This window comes from Colossoma macropomum, unplaced genomic scaffold (assembly GCF_904425465.1).
Source record: "Colossoma macropomum unplaced genomic scaffold, Colossoma_macropomum, whole genome shotgun sequence".
In the NCBI taxonomy this organism is placed as follows: Eukaryota; Metazoa; Chordata; class Actinopteri; order Characiformes; family Serrasalmidae; genus Colossoma; species Colossoma macropomum.
Genome location: NW_023494802.1, coordinates 39,568,821 through 39,584,372, shown reverse-complemented (window position 1 = coordinate 39,584,372; position 15,552 = coordinate 39,568,821). Strand labels below are relative to the sequence as shown.

Sequence of the window (15,552 nt, the reverse complement as noted above, 5' to 3'; positions counted from 1 at the left end):
TAGATCTAAATAGAACAATATACAACACATTCTCCATTAATCTGACGAACCGTCTAAATAAGAATTTGAAGAAATTTCACCAAGCAAAGAACTATTTAAGCGTGAAATGGTTCTATATAGAACTTATGGTTCACTGAGATCCACTCATGATTGTATACAGAACTTATGGTTTTATATAGAACCACTTCACATATAAATGGTTCTTTGCTTGGTAAAATTGTTCTTCAGATTGATGGAGAATGTGTTGAACATGGTTCTATAGAACCTGTTTGAAAATGATTACAACACCAAAAGGGGTTCTTCTGTTGTTACAAGCTGGTCATCATAACTTTAGAAGAACCCTTTTTGGTTCTATACAGAACCATTTTCATAATGGTGCCATATAGAACCATATACAACACATTGTTCATCAATCTGAAGAACCATCTGAAGAACAATCTGAAGACATTTCACGAAACAAAGAACCGTTTAAGCGTGAAATTGTTCTATATATAACTCATGGTTCTGTGAGTTCTACGTATGATTGTATACAGAACTCATGTTTTTTTTTTGGTTCTATACAGAACCATTTTCAAAAAGTATGTCTATAGAACCATATACAACACATTCTCCAACAATCTGAAGAATCATCTGAAGAAATTTCACCAAGCAAAGAACCATTTAAGCATGAAATGGTTCTATATAGAACCATGAGTTCTGTATACAGTCATGAGTAGAACTCATAAAACCATCAGTCCTATATAGAACCATTTCACCATGCAAATAACCATTTAAGCATGAAACGGTTCTATAGAGAGCTCATGGTTCTAAATAGAACCGTTCCATTCACAAAAGACTTCTTGAAGAACCATTTTTTATACTATACTATATACTATAAAATGGCAATTACACTGAAATTTTACAATAAGGAATCACAGCGAATTTTGCTACTGATGAAAAAATTGCTGAAATATAATAATAAATTATTGCAACATTAACCTCCACAAATAAATACATTTGTCCACAATTCCCATCAGTATTAACTACATGAACAAATGAATAATACTCTCAGTATAGGGCTGTGTGAATCGATGAATTTGCAAAAAGTACATTCAATTCAAATTAAAGATTAAATGAAATGGTAATGTAGCATTAATCAATATTTACCTTTACATTAACTACCACAAAACTTTTATTGCGCATAGTCTTTTTATTTATCTCATAAACACTCTATTTACTGCCAATGAACGTATTTATTTACTGTTCAAGCATGTTAGGCATATATACCAACTTCATAGTAACTGTTTAATCCCGGTATTAATCATATTAATTAGAATTTATACTTTATCATGTTTCAGTGACAGCATTGCATTTTGAGTTGCATCAATGCCGTCAAGTTTTCTCGAGGAGCAAGTCGCAAAATAAAATAAAGTTTTATGCAAATTTGCCTGGAAACAGAGGCATATCCACTTTAACGTACAATAAAACTTGATTATAGGCTTTAGTGGATAAAATGGATGTATAGAAGCTGCCTGGGCCTTTGTATGCTCTCAGAATGGGATCAATCAGGATGCAATATATGAAAGGATTTCAGTAAGATAGAATTTTCAAAACTGAATTGTTTGGATGGATGAAAAAAGTTTAAGGATATGGTGGAAGATCACATCTTAAAGAGACTTCCTGACCACTGGTGGAGTATGGAATGGCCAAACACTGATCTTAGAACAATCCACTCAAAAATCTGATTAAATGCTTCAGTGCAATGTTTTGATGAGAACAGGAAGAATCCAATAAATATTTGAATAAATATTTTCATGGCAGTGACCCAGTTACCCTCCACATGACCCATAAATCTATTCTGTACTGGATTTGTATCTGATTTAAACATTTTCTGGACAGATTGTGTGGGGCATTCCTATATTAAATATAATCTAAATTAGTCTATGGATACTGTGATGAATAGAACATAGTGATCCTATTTTATTAAGAAGATTTTGGAAAGCCATTATAGTTTATAGACATGAAGATTGTTGACAAATTGAAGCACCTACCTTGTATGTTCACTCACTGGCCACTTTATTTGAAACACCTACCTTGTGTGTTCACTCACTGGACACTTCATTATAAACACCTATGTTGTATTCCCACTTACTGGCCACTTTATTAGAAACACCCACCTTGTACTTCCACTCACTGGCCATATTATTAGATGCACTTACTTACCTTCTATGTTCACTGACTGGCCACTTTATTAGAAACACCTACCTTGAGTGTTCACTCACTGGCCACTTCATTAGAAACATCTCTCTTATTAGAAACATCTATCTTGTACTCCCACTTACTGGCCACATTATTAGAAACACATACCTTGTTGTTCCACTGACTGGCCACTTTATTAGAAACACCTACCCTATACTTCCACCCACTGGCCACTTTATTAAAAACACCTACCTAAAACCATCTATCTTGTATGTTCACTCACTGGCCACTTTATTAGAATCACATACCTTGTTCTTCCACTGACTGGCCAATTTATTAGAAACACCTACCTTCTACTCACTACCCAAAAATATCTAGCCAAGAGCAGCTCTGTGGTCAGAAACTGAGCATTGATGAAGGGCTAGAGGATGGGTAACAAAAACTGTGCATCAACAGATGAGCTCCAGTCTCCACCAGCAATATAGACCTATAGAAGATTTCTGAGAAAGTGGCCATTGTACGTTTATAGATGAAATGAGCAGTATTTCATGGAACAGATCAATAGAGCCCTTATATACAACATATCCACAAAAATACAGTGTGAGTCAGTCATTACTGTGACACACAATAGTTGAAGACAGTGAAGGACCATCATTGACTCCTCAATAGCTCTCCAGCAGGCAGGTACTCTCAGAAGGGTTCAGGCATGTACATAAAAAGTATAAACACACTGCACAGTGTCAGATTACATCCTGAGTAGAGCATCCTGAAGATGTTTTTTATTGCTGAGAAGGATGTGTTTGAGTCCCCTTGTCTGTGCTGAAGTACAATACTCCAATACAATATAACTCAGTCTATAAAATTGCAGTTTCACAGAAAATCGATGTCGTTTCACAGAAAGTCATTATCCTGCATTGCTTTCAGTATTTTATCATGAAAAATGCTGTTATTGGTAATACAGACACTGATACATATTGAAAAAGAAATTTATTAATAAATGTATTACCAAATATTTGACTGTTGAATCAAGACTTCCTGAATTTCTTAAGAAAAAAAAATGTGATTTTTTTTTTTCCCTTAATTTCACACTTCAGAAATAAGAAATGTAAAATCAGATTAAATGTAAAATCTTAAGAATTCTCTTGGATTTAAAAAAAAAAATTCAAGCATTCTGTTCTGTGGTATACTTCAAGATATTTTTACCCATATGATAGTCTTTCACTTGTCTTAGACTGAGAGATTTTACAGGTAAACCTCTTAAACTGTAACTTCTAATGAGCATCACTAAACATAAAAGTTAAACATTTTTTTCCTATTGGCTATTTCTTCCACCATCACAAAAACATTTTCTTAAAAGATCTAAATGTTAATTTTGATTTTCTTGTTTTTCCTCCGCTTTGCTGACCTTAAGCGCTGACAGAGCAGATTAAAGAGAAAAGCCAGCTCATAAAAATAATGTAATTGAATTCAGAATTTGTCTTGAGTCAATTAGGGTGAGCTATAAGATTATTTTGAAGAAACAGAAAATAATTAACATTTTCTTAAGACATTATTTAAGGACACGAAATACATTTAATAAAAATGGGACTCACAATATCTTCCTAAATTTTTTCTTAAATTTGTTCTTGAGAAAGGCCCTAAGAAAAAGCATATGTCGGATTCATGATGTGTTCTTAAACTGCAGAACCGTGAACACTTTTGTGCTCTTGAGTGTGTAGATTCTGTTCTTATCTAAGGTTTTGTTCTTCGTGAAAGTGGGTTTTAAGAAGAAATTTCTTCTTAGGAATGGTTGGTGAATGAGGCCCATCCTTCTGAATGTCCCTACAAACCTCAATTCCAAAAAAGTGAATGCAAATAAAATTAAAACAGTTATTTGTAAAACCACTTTGACATATATTTAAACAAAAGCAGTACAAAGAGAAGATGTTTGGTGTTTTATCTCATTAACTGAGGCCTGCAACATGTTCCAAAGGGTTGAGAGAGGGCCAATTTAAGACCAGGAACATGTTCAAAAAACATCTTAAAAAGATGATGCAGTAATGTTTGGGTATAAATGGAGCATCCAGGAAAGGCCTAGTCCATAATGAGCAAGGATGGGACAAGGCTAACCACTAACCGCCAAAGAATGCAGTGAATAATCCAACTGTTTGAAAATAACATTTTTCGATGAGTGTTTATAAGGATTTAAGGTACTTCACCCTCTACAGCGCACAATGTTATGGAAGGATTTAGGGAATTATGGGAAAGTTCTGCACAGCCAAAAAAATAGCTGAATGCCCATGACCTTTGACACCCTCAGATGGTACTGCATTAAAATCCGGCATGCTTCTGTGATGGATATCACCACATGGGCATATTCCCACAGGAATACTTTGACAAACTGTTGTCATAAACACCATTCATCACTCTGCAAATCCAAGACTATACTATACATGGTGGAAGTCATGTCAACAACGTTCAGAAACACTGCCGATTTCTCTGGGCTCTGGCTCATCCGAAATGGACTGATGCTCAGTGGAAATGTGTATTGTGGTTCGATAAGTCAACCTTTCAGATTTTCTCTGGGCCAAAGAAGAAAAGACCATCCAAAAAAAGTTAAACCCAGCATCTGTCATGGTATGGGGAGGTATTAGTGGGTAACCTGCACAATTGTGAAGGCACCATTAACACTGAAAGATGTATATGTTTTTAAGGGATGTCTATGTTTATTTTAACATGACAACACCAAGAAACATTATGCATATGTTACAACAGCATGGCTGCTTAATCAGAGAGGGTGGGTGCTAGACTAGCCAAAAACAAAGGTGCTGTGTGGTTACACAGCTGAAGTCTTGTATAAAGGAAAAATGGCAAAAATTCTGCTTTCAGAACTGGATCAATTAATGATGATGTAACACTGTTGCAGGCATCTAAGGAAGATTTAATCTTGAACCCTTATGTCGAATCACAGCTCTTAGTGAGAGAAGCAAAACATTTGAAGGGAGTATGTACTATCAAATATTGTGTTTTTGTACTGTATTCAGTTTAATACAGGTCAAACAGAATTATTTATTAATCACTGCTTTCCTTTTTTATTAGCATACCGTACATAACTTTTTTGGAATTGGGTCCGTAGTTTACCTTGAGATGCATTGTCTGTAAGTTATAAGGAAAGCTTTTGTGAATTCAGACCCTTGATTTTGATGTGTTGCCTCAAAAGACCCAAAGTTTATTTTAAAAAGGCAATATGTTTTGGATGTTTTTGGAGGAACTTTTTTTTTTATTTTGTTGTATGGCTATTGTACTTTTGTCAGTTGAATGGCTTATGTATACTTGATGTTGATAATGATAATGTATTAACTGTATCCCCCCCCCACAGGAACATGTTTCCAGCCAATCTGGTTCAAGCCACCTTTCAGCAGGTAAGACATTTTGGCTTTGAGTTTTGAATGCTTTTACTTCAATAACTGTCATAACTTCCATTCATGTATAATTTCACCTTTGACTGGCAGAGGCCTTGAAGCTGCTAAGAAACATTTTTGAGAGCAAGACAAAATACAATTTTTGTACTAAAGTAAGGTCTTTTTCTTTGTGGTTTGAATCCTAAATTCTTGTTCGCTACATCTCATTCAGGTGCAGTCAGGTACACTGATGAAAGTGCTTCCTCACTCAGCAGCTGCCCCAAATTCACAATAACCCTTTAAAAGTACACATAAAAGAGTGGAGAAATAGTCCTTGCATTTCTGTGCAGGAATAGATCAGACACTGCCTTGCAACCAGCTTATAAAAAGTGCTGGCAATTCAACTGTAAATTTGACTATCAAATTGATAATCATTAACCACAGTCAAATTTGATTATTCAAATGTAGTTAAAAAGCTATAAAAACTCCACTTCTCTGCCTGATCTGCACATTTGACACCTCACAGTGACTGTAACCATAGAGACATAAGTAACCCACGGCAGAAGGCCTTTTCTTTTTTTTTTTTTTCATTTCTTTGTGATTGATTACTTTATGACACAGGTCAGACTTTGATTCAATGCAAGATATTGTATTATGGAGAGAACTCGTTCAACCGGTAATGACTATGGTCAATGCGCTGAAGCTGAATTTAGTTTTTTCTTTGAATTAATACTCATTCTGTCAACCCCTGGCCTTGTTTTTCCTTTTTCTCTTTTCCTTTTTTTCTATTTTTATATTGCCTCCGGTCCCACAGTGAGGCCATTTTAATTTGCCTTATGTTCAACCCGGATGGCCGAGCTGCCGAGCGGAGGCGGTGACAGCAAGCTCTCGTTCCCTCTCCGCTCAGGTGCTCAGGTGAGCGCTTTTAAAAAGAGCAGAGAGGGAACAGAGAGAGAGAGACAATCTGTCCTCCTCCCGCCGTCACTCGCATCCCTCGGCAGTGTTCAGGATTTGCACATCGTCCTTCACTCACTTGCGGTTCTCTCCCCGCCATCCTGCCGGCTCTCGCGGCCATCATCAGGGCCCAGGGGGAGGGTGCATGCCACTGAGCTTTTATGACATCCCATTCTAAATCCATAGGCAGTTTCCACTCTTCTGGGAAGCTTTCTACAAGATTTGGGGTGTGTCGGTGGGAATTATTGCCCATTCATCCAGAAGAGCATTTGTGAGGTCAGATACTGATATTGGACGACTCGCAATCTCCGTTTTAGCTCATCCTAAAGGTGTTCGATGGGGTTGAGTTCAGGGTTCTGTGAGGGTCAGTCAAGTTCTTCCACACCAAACTCACCCAGCCATGACTTTATGGACCTTGCTTGCTTGCTTTGACCTGGGGCTCAGTCATGCTGGAACAGAAAAGAGACCCAAACTGTTCACACAAAGTTGGAAGTGTACAGTTGTCCAAAATGTCTTTAAAGATTATCTTTTAAGATTTGCCTTCACTGGAACTAAAGGTCCTAGGCCAACCCCTGAAAAACAACCCCATATCATCATCCCTCCTCCACCAAACATTACATTTGGCATAATGCAGTCAGGCAGGTAACGTTCACCTGGCATTCGTCAAACCCAGACTCATCCATCAGACTGACAGATAGAGAAGTGTAATTCGTTACTCCACAGAATGCGTTTCCACTGCTCCAGAGTCCAGTAGCGTGCTTTACACCACTCAACTGATGCTTGGCCTTGTGCTTGGTCATGTAAGGCTTGCATGCAGCTGCTTGGCCATGGAAGCCGATGCCATGAAGCTCCTGGCGCTCAGTTTTTGTGATGATGTTGATGCCAGAGGAGGTTTGGAACTCTGCAGTTACTGAGTCAGCAGAGCGTTGGCGCCTTTTATGCACTGTGCACCTCAGCACTCTGCAACCCGCTCTGTGACTTTACATAGTCTGACACTTCGTGGCATGTTGGAATTGCTGTGGTTCCTAATTTCAACGATACCACTCACAGTTGATCGTGAAATATCTAGGAGGGAAGAAATTTTGTGAACTGACTTGTAACAGTGGCATCCTATTACAGCACCATACTTGAATTCAGTGAGCTCTTTAGAACAACCCATTCTTTAACAAATGTCTGTAAAGGCAGACTGCATGGCTAGGTGCCTGATTTTATACACCTGAGACTGAATGAAACACCTAAAATCAGTGATTAAGAGGTGTGTCAAAATTTGCCCATGTAGCGTAGGTTCCAACACGTTGTGCATGGAACTCCACTGAATACCAACGTTACTTAACCCCTTACAATCCCAGGCTACTACAGAGATCAATGCAAGCTATTCTTAGGTTATAGAAGTGTGTAATAAAATGTAAAGGCTTAATAATGAGGTTGTGACAACTTTTTGACAACCTTGTTGAGACAATGTAAACAGTACCACCTATTGTGTTGTGACAATGCTGGAGGTTTGCTGGGTATTGTGGTAAATGTGTTTATGACTAACGCAAGTAGGCCTTTATGTAGCTCGCCAGGAAAGTCTTTGGTTAAACTTGGGTATAATACTATCTTGAAAAGGCCTGAAACTTTGCTAAAATTTATTTTGTCGGAATTTAACAATGAGACATTTGGTGTCTACGTCTCCCCAAAAATTCGGCATCTAGTTTTTTTTACCAATCATGATGAAATTTAAGAGTCCATGATGCACTTAATCATTTCCTAAAGAAACAATCCAAATAGTGTGGCTGAGAATTCACAATGCACTGAATCTTTTCCTAAAGAATCAAATCAAATAGTGAACAAACTGCTTACAGAATGCAATCAAATTGAATCATGATGCAGTTTGAGTTAATGATTTAAATTGAGTCATAACAAAATTTGAAAATTAATGATGCATTGATTCATTTCTTACAGTGATGGTTTAATACAAGCTCTCATGATGCACTGAATCATTTTCTAATGAATGGTATTTGAATCATGATGAGGTCAGAGGTTTCCACAGCTGGTATATTTGTAATGAATGAATTCAGTAACCTGTGTTCATCCGCTTCTCTTCCTCAGTACCGCACCAACAGTGTCCCCATCATGAAGACACCCAAGACCACGGTCAGCAGCCTGACAGAGACAACCACACGCCGGCCTCTCATCTATGATGTACAGGACGATAATGGCTCTGATGTCCAGAACTTCCAGCTGGACCTGACGCCTCCACCGGACGTGGTGTTCCGCACGCTGCCCGGTACCAGCGAAGGCATGAACGTACTGGGCATCGTCATCTTCTCCGCTACAATGGGTGAGACATAAATATCCTCTGTCACTCAACTGTATTAGGAAAAAGACTGACCAGACAGTAAATACTTGAGTAATAGCACTGAAGCGGACATTAACTTAAAGGGGCATTCTGGCCTAAAATTACATGATAAAAAATACATGATAATGTATGGCATTTGCAGTTGTTCTGAAATTTTCTCCCACCTTCAAGATGCATCATCAGATAGCCTTTAAACCAGAAAATCTCACTGTATGCCCAGGGCTCGGCAACATGTGGCTCTTTTACTGTCCTGTTGTGACTCCACAGCAGAATTAGATCTGTAGGTAAAAATAAAATAATCCTCCTTTGCACTAAAATAAAGCTCTGCTGATCGTTCAACACAGTTTAACAGTAAATGGTCTTAAATGCTGGAGTTAATGTAGAACTGCTATTTCACCCTTTAGCCCTGAGGGTTGGCGCGTAGACTGCTGGTCACTATAGCAACACACACAGCAATCTCGCCTAGCTAGTAGCTAACAAAACAGCAAAGAGAAAGATTTAAGACGGATCAATAATAATCAATAATCAATAATCAATCAATAATTTGGAGACAAATTGACTTATTTGCGTTTATAATCACTCCAGCTGGTTTCCATCTGCAATGAGAAACTGACGATCGCTAAAGCTGAAGTCAGTTTCTCATTCACCAGCTTCTTGTTCAGAATTTCCCATTCCACCTTCATCAAGGTTCAGCATTCCAGGCATCAATTAAGGTGGAATGGGAAAATTCGAGCAAGAAGCTGGTGAAGAAGAAGCTGACTTCAGCCCTTGTAAAAAAAAGTCGAACATTGAGATACATTTTATGAGAAACTGTTCTGCTTTTGCAGAAAAGTTTCCTGCTGGAGATACAAGAAAAGTGGCTATAGCTGTGCTAAAGCAGAGCAACATAAGTCTGCATTTTCGTGTATATTTTAGGACATTAGCACACACTAAGACTTAATTACAGCCAAGATGGTAAAATGGACATATAATGTAGCTCCCAAGGTAGTTTGGTTTTTGTTGAAAGGACAAAATGGCTCTTCTGACCATTTGGGTTGCTGACTACTGGTATAGACCATGGTGGCACAGCTGTAGGATGTTAGTAGGCATGTTTACAACAAATTTAAGTTTCTCATTTTGACTAGAGTGCTAGTTTAATGAAGCTTAAGTTAAAAAACTGGACTAACATCAGTTTTGTGTTCAGGCATTATGCTGGGTAGGATGGGGCCTAACGGCAGCGCACTGGTCAACTTCTGCCAGAGTCTGAACGAGGCCGTGCTGAAAATAGTGGCCATAGTCATCTGGTGAGTCTTTCATCCATGCCATGTTCATGTCTGCCACTATACATGGAGATGAACACCTTACCATAACCACATCATTTCAACACAAACTTTAACGACCTTCCTAATCCTCACTAAACTCCTTAGAGGATTCACAGCCAGGTTAGATTAAAACTATGTAGTATCTCCTGCAGTTTCTTACTGACCAAATCACTTAAACTGCAGGCTTATTAATCTCCATACAGTCCATATAAGGAAATCAAGCTGCAAAAACAGCTTAATTTGTTGTTTGTGTGATGTCACAAAGTCAACACGTATACATACAACTACTCTTTCAGCCTAAAGCGGCTTTGTCCCGTCCATCCACACTGAAGCCATAAGGAGTGTTTCAGCCCCAAATGCTTTTTCTATACAACAAAAAAGCTTGTTTAGTTCTAAGATGTATTGCAAAATAGTTGTGTAAAAACAAATTTTGATTGTTTTTGGTATATAACACCACATTTAAGTTATAACATTATCAAAAGGCTAAGCTAATAAAATGTCCAGACGGAACCTGTTGAGGAAAACAATGTGAAAGCTTCTTCAGTTCAGGTTGCTATTGTTCAGGGCTACATTTACAATGGAAAAAGAGAGCATCCTGTTTGTGCTGGATCAGGTATTTCCCTTTCGGAATCGTGTTCCTGGTGGCGGGAAAGATCCTAGAGATGAGCGACCCATCAGACATGGGAAAGAAGCTGGGCTTTTACGCCATCACCGTGGTGATGGGCCTCATCCTCCATGGCCTCTTCATCCTGCCCCAGTATGTACTTCTTCATCACCAAGAAGAGCCCCATCGTCTACATCAGAGGGATCCTGCAGGCCCTGCTTATCTCCTTGGCAACCTCTTCCAGGTAACACTGATACTCAGGGCCTGTCAAAAGTTTGAGGACACTTTGCCTTCACTAAATTGATGCAATTCAAATGAGTTTATCATTTCCAAAAGAAAAAAATATCAAATGCATAAATACTACTATTACTACTGGAAAACATTCTGGTTCAGTTGACTTTCATTAAATGTAAAGTACGTTTTTGGCTTTTCCTGTAAAGTTACCATTTCAGAGAAAATATACTTTGGAAAAAATAATCTTAAGTTTTGTGTTTTTTCATGTGGAAATGATGAATTTCACAATTCATCATTCATGAATTATATAATTTAAAATATTATGCATCTCTTTAGTTGCATAAAAATTCATAATCATTATAAATAACTACTTAGCAGTTGTCTTCTCCTGTTTTAAATGATTAAGGAGTTACTTACAATCTTGCTACTTTTTCTTAATGCTTAGTTAATCATTGTTAAGTGGTTATTATATACTTTTTACACATTAATAATCTTTAACTGAATCCCTTTATTAAGTTATAACTTTTGCAAATAGACATTGCATTACTTATTATGTCAAATACAGTATGAAAAGCATTTTCAGCGCTAATTATTTGCACTTCAATAAGCCTAAAAATAGCATTTTGGAATTCCTAACAAACTTTTAGATAATGATTGATTTAAATAGCAAATTAGTAAGTTAAATGAATTTGCTATTTACACTGGCCTGGTATAATTTTATAATTTTATAGTGTTGCAGAGTTGTTGTGCTACAGTCATGTGACAATAACAACAAAATATATAATATAATATTTAAATATTTAAATAAAAACACATCAATGTTCAGTATATAATTTAGTCTTAATGATAATAGCAAGCAATAGCAATTGCAATATCAGTAACAATAAAACAGTTCATCTGTAAAGCCAACAACAGACTACAGCTGTCTTATTATTTAATGAATAATAAACAAACAAATAAGCAAACAAAAATGGACTAGCTAACAGTCGCACATAAAACAACAAGCAGTTACACTCAAAAATGACCTTGTTTAAAGTAATGCCTCATACACTAAGACAAGATTGTTGATGTAAAAAGTGTACCAATTTCTTTCTACAGTCTGTGCAAAAGTTTGTGCACCCCTGGTCAAATTTCCATGTTTTTCTAAGTGAAATAAGTTAACACACCTCCGCACATGTTAATGCACAGTCACTGAATTGAACACACTGGGGGGGAATAAAACCTAAAATGTGGCCTGTGCAGAAGTAATGGCATTTTGGAAATAACGCACGACAGCCTGAACCCAGTGACCAGATAGAAATAACGACCCAGCATGAAGTTCATTATAAGAAGTGAAAGCGAAGCCATACAAACCCCAACAAATAAGTTGACCGAGACTGACCTCCTCAGGGTTCAGATACAACTAAATAACGGAATAGCCATGAAACGATTCTTTAAAAATGAATGCAATACGCACCAAAGGCATCTATAAGAACCAAAGGTGAAATGAACTGTCATCCTCCCTGCAGAGCTTCTTTTCTACCTAGTACAAATTCATTTGTGATGTTGCCTTGAAACTTTTTAATCATCGGTTCGTGAGGACAGATTTACAGCGTGACTGAGAGACATTCGACGCAGCTGTAAATGCACTCCACATGCTCACAAGACCGAACATCAATTATGGACTAATGTGTGAGGTTTTTGCTGTAGAAGCAGTAACAAGCTCAATGCCACGTGGTACAGTGATACGACTCCGTGGGAAAACCATGGTAACGTGCTACCTCTCGTGGCTGATTCCTGTAGAACATGACAAAACAAACCAAGATATACATACAATCTTCGAGACTAGTTAAGTCAAGTACAGCAGGGCTCAGAAAGGATTCCAAACGTACAAAAGACAGAGAACACCCTTTTGGTCATTCGATTTCCTGTCAAAACAGGAATCATAGTACAAGCTATTTATTTTTCAGCATGAAAAAACATGTATTTAATCCCTTAAAAGGCCAGAAGCCACCAACAGGCCCAAAGTTTTATTGCACACTTCTATATCCTAAGAATAGCTCAGCCCGTTTCCATCAAAGTCCCTGTAGTTAATAAGCCTTAGCATGTAATAAGCCTGAGATTTTAAGGGGTTAACAGAAAGTTACACAAAAGTCTCAACAATAAAACTATATCAGATCTATCAGTATTTACTGTACACTCCTCACTTTTATCCACCCCAGAACACAACAGAGAGTGCATTACCATGAATAACATCCTGGTCATGAATTAAGCGGTAGTTGAGTGATTGTTTGCTTTTAAACACAACCTCTGAGTTTTGCTTTTATACAACAGTTCTGCAAAATAAAGGAAAAAGTAAAGAAAAGAAGTCCTGAACTTTTTACCAAATGTGCTTAATATTGGCAGTTTCATCCAGCCAAACAAGTAGCATTTTGGATGATATGGGTAAAGTGGGTTTTGCATTGGAAATCCATTGGATAGCTGGCTTTCTCTCCTCGATTTCTCATGAAATGAACATCCAAAATGACCAAACCTACAATTTCCCACACCTGAAAGACATTTAAATTTACATTTACATCATTTAGCAGATGCTCTTATCTCAAGTGACTTACAAAAAGTGCTTTGTCTATCCAGAGAAAGTATCTTCGCTAGTTACCAATAGGTTAGAGGGAAAGCCAGTCCTGAGCTCAGATATTGCTAGAATCAGAAAGTCATTGACACCTAGAGAAAAAGGAACAGAGGTAAACACAGAGCAGTGCTGTACAATACATTACAATCAATACTTAATTCAGTGCTCGAAGCTCAAAGGGCTCGTGGTACAGTTCGAGATTTCACCATTGCCATCAAGTAGGGAGGGGCTGGTCCATTTTTGGCTTTGTAGGCAAGCATAAGGGTTTTAAATCTGATGCATGAAGCTACAGGAAGCCAGTGAAGGGAGCGCAGCAGTGGGGTGCAGTTGCAGAGGCAGACTATAACCAAACCTATTTCAATAAGTCTGTTGCTACTAAATTTGGCTGAACATCATGTTTCAAAAGGCAGAACACTGATGCTTTAGTCATTAAGAGACCGGCTAAACAGTACAAAACATATTTCTTGTGACATGGAAACATATTTCCCATGTAATAGCATATTTTACAAATCAAGCTTAATAGCCACATATTCATTCACCACATATCTTCATCAAGTGGTCCTGGATGCATACATAGAAAGTGGTGGTGCTCAGGCCACAGCAACCCCAGATTTCAGGCATGTTTAACTGAGACTGCAAAAAGTAATGAAAACATAAATAAATAAATAAATAAATAAATAAATGATCAGAAAATGAATATTATCTGAGCCTAGTGAAGACTAATTTTTGGGTAAAGCTTTGTGATAATTACATATAATTATTATTTGAGACATTTATAAGCTCTTACTTTTACATAAGACATTTATTAGCTCTTACTTCATAATTAACTAATCATAAACTAATCTTGTATTTACAGTTATTCATAATTATTCAATATGTTCCCATTACGTTTTAATAGATGCATAAGCTTCTACATCTCTGCATATGTGTATACATTTTTATTTAGATTCTGCTCAGCTTCCCAACTTTTTTTGGAAATTGGGTTCTTTTCTCTTATCTTTTTTTTTAACATAACTAAAAATTGTCAGAATTAAATTGTAAAACTTAAATTGTGTCAGAGTTTAATTATTTGGAAGACATCATTTCTCCATCATCATCCATTAAAAGTTAGAAACGTTTTCCTTCTCCTGTAAAGTTACCTTTTAGGAGATACAAGGCTTTGCTCCAACAGCGGCGATATATAAAGTGGCCAGCGAGTGGTAGAACAAAGTAGGTGTTCTATAATAAAGTGTCCATTAGCATGAATAAAGTTGAAGAGTAGCAAATGTGGCCTCCAACTAAAGAGAAAATAAATGATGATGTTAACTTCTTACATCAAAACCAATTCAAAGTGGCTGATTAATTCTTTAGATGTTGGAGTGAGGTATAGAAGTTGTGCTACTGTAACAATGCTTTCCATTTAATTACTCTAACAAGCCATAGGATTTAATAATGGATTTTACAAGGTTAACCCTTTTTTCTTTTAATAAATGATTTTTCCCCTTGTTCCAGCTCTGCCACGCTGCCTATCACCTTTAAGTGCCTGCTGGAGAACAATCACATCGACCGCCGCATCATCCGCTTCGTATTGCCTGTGGGAGCCACGATCAACATGGATGGAACGGCACTCTATGAGGCTGTAGCGGCCATCTTCATCGCTCAGGTCAACAATTACGAGCTGGACTTTGGCCAGATCATCACTATCAGGTAAAGACTGTGGACACTGAGGTTCCATGATTTTACCCTGAGAGGATTATAGTTACTGTTATTTCGATAAACTTTAATTTAACTGTAATTACTACTTTACTACACAGTTATAGTTATATTGGATATACATTCTGTACCAATGCGTTTGATTTTGGACTTTTAACTGTTTTGGGGTCAACAAATGATTGAAACATGGCACAAATATAAAAGATAACACGTCAAATAAAAATAAAATATCATAATAAAATATCTCCTGCTTATAAACA

General features: G+C 37.2%; 1 protein-coding gene across 1 annotated transcript in view; it reads left to right on the top strand.

Moving 5' to 3' along the window:
- slc1a7b (solute carrier family 1 member 7b) overlaps positions 1-15,552 on the top strand; it is a 90,442-nt gene that overhangs the window by 59,394 nt on the left and 15,496 nt on the right. The window contains 6 exon segments of the mRNA XM_036591144.1: positions 5,537-5,579; positions 8,604-8,835; positions 10,037-10,136; positions 10,768-10,906; positions 10,908-11,002; positions 15,092-15,286. Coding sequence (XP_036447037.1) covers positions 5,537-5,579; positions 8,604-8,835; positions 10,037-10,136; positions 10,768-10,906; positions 10,908-11,002; positions 15,092-15,286 — 804 coding nt within the window.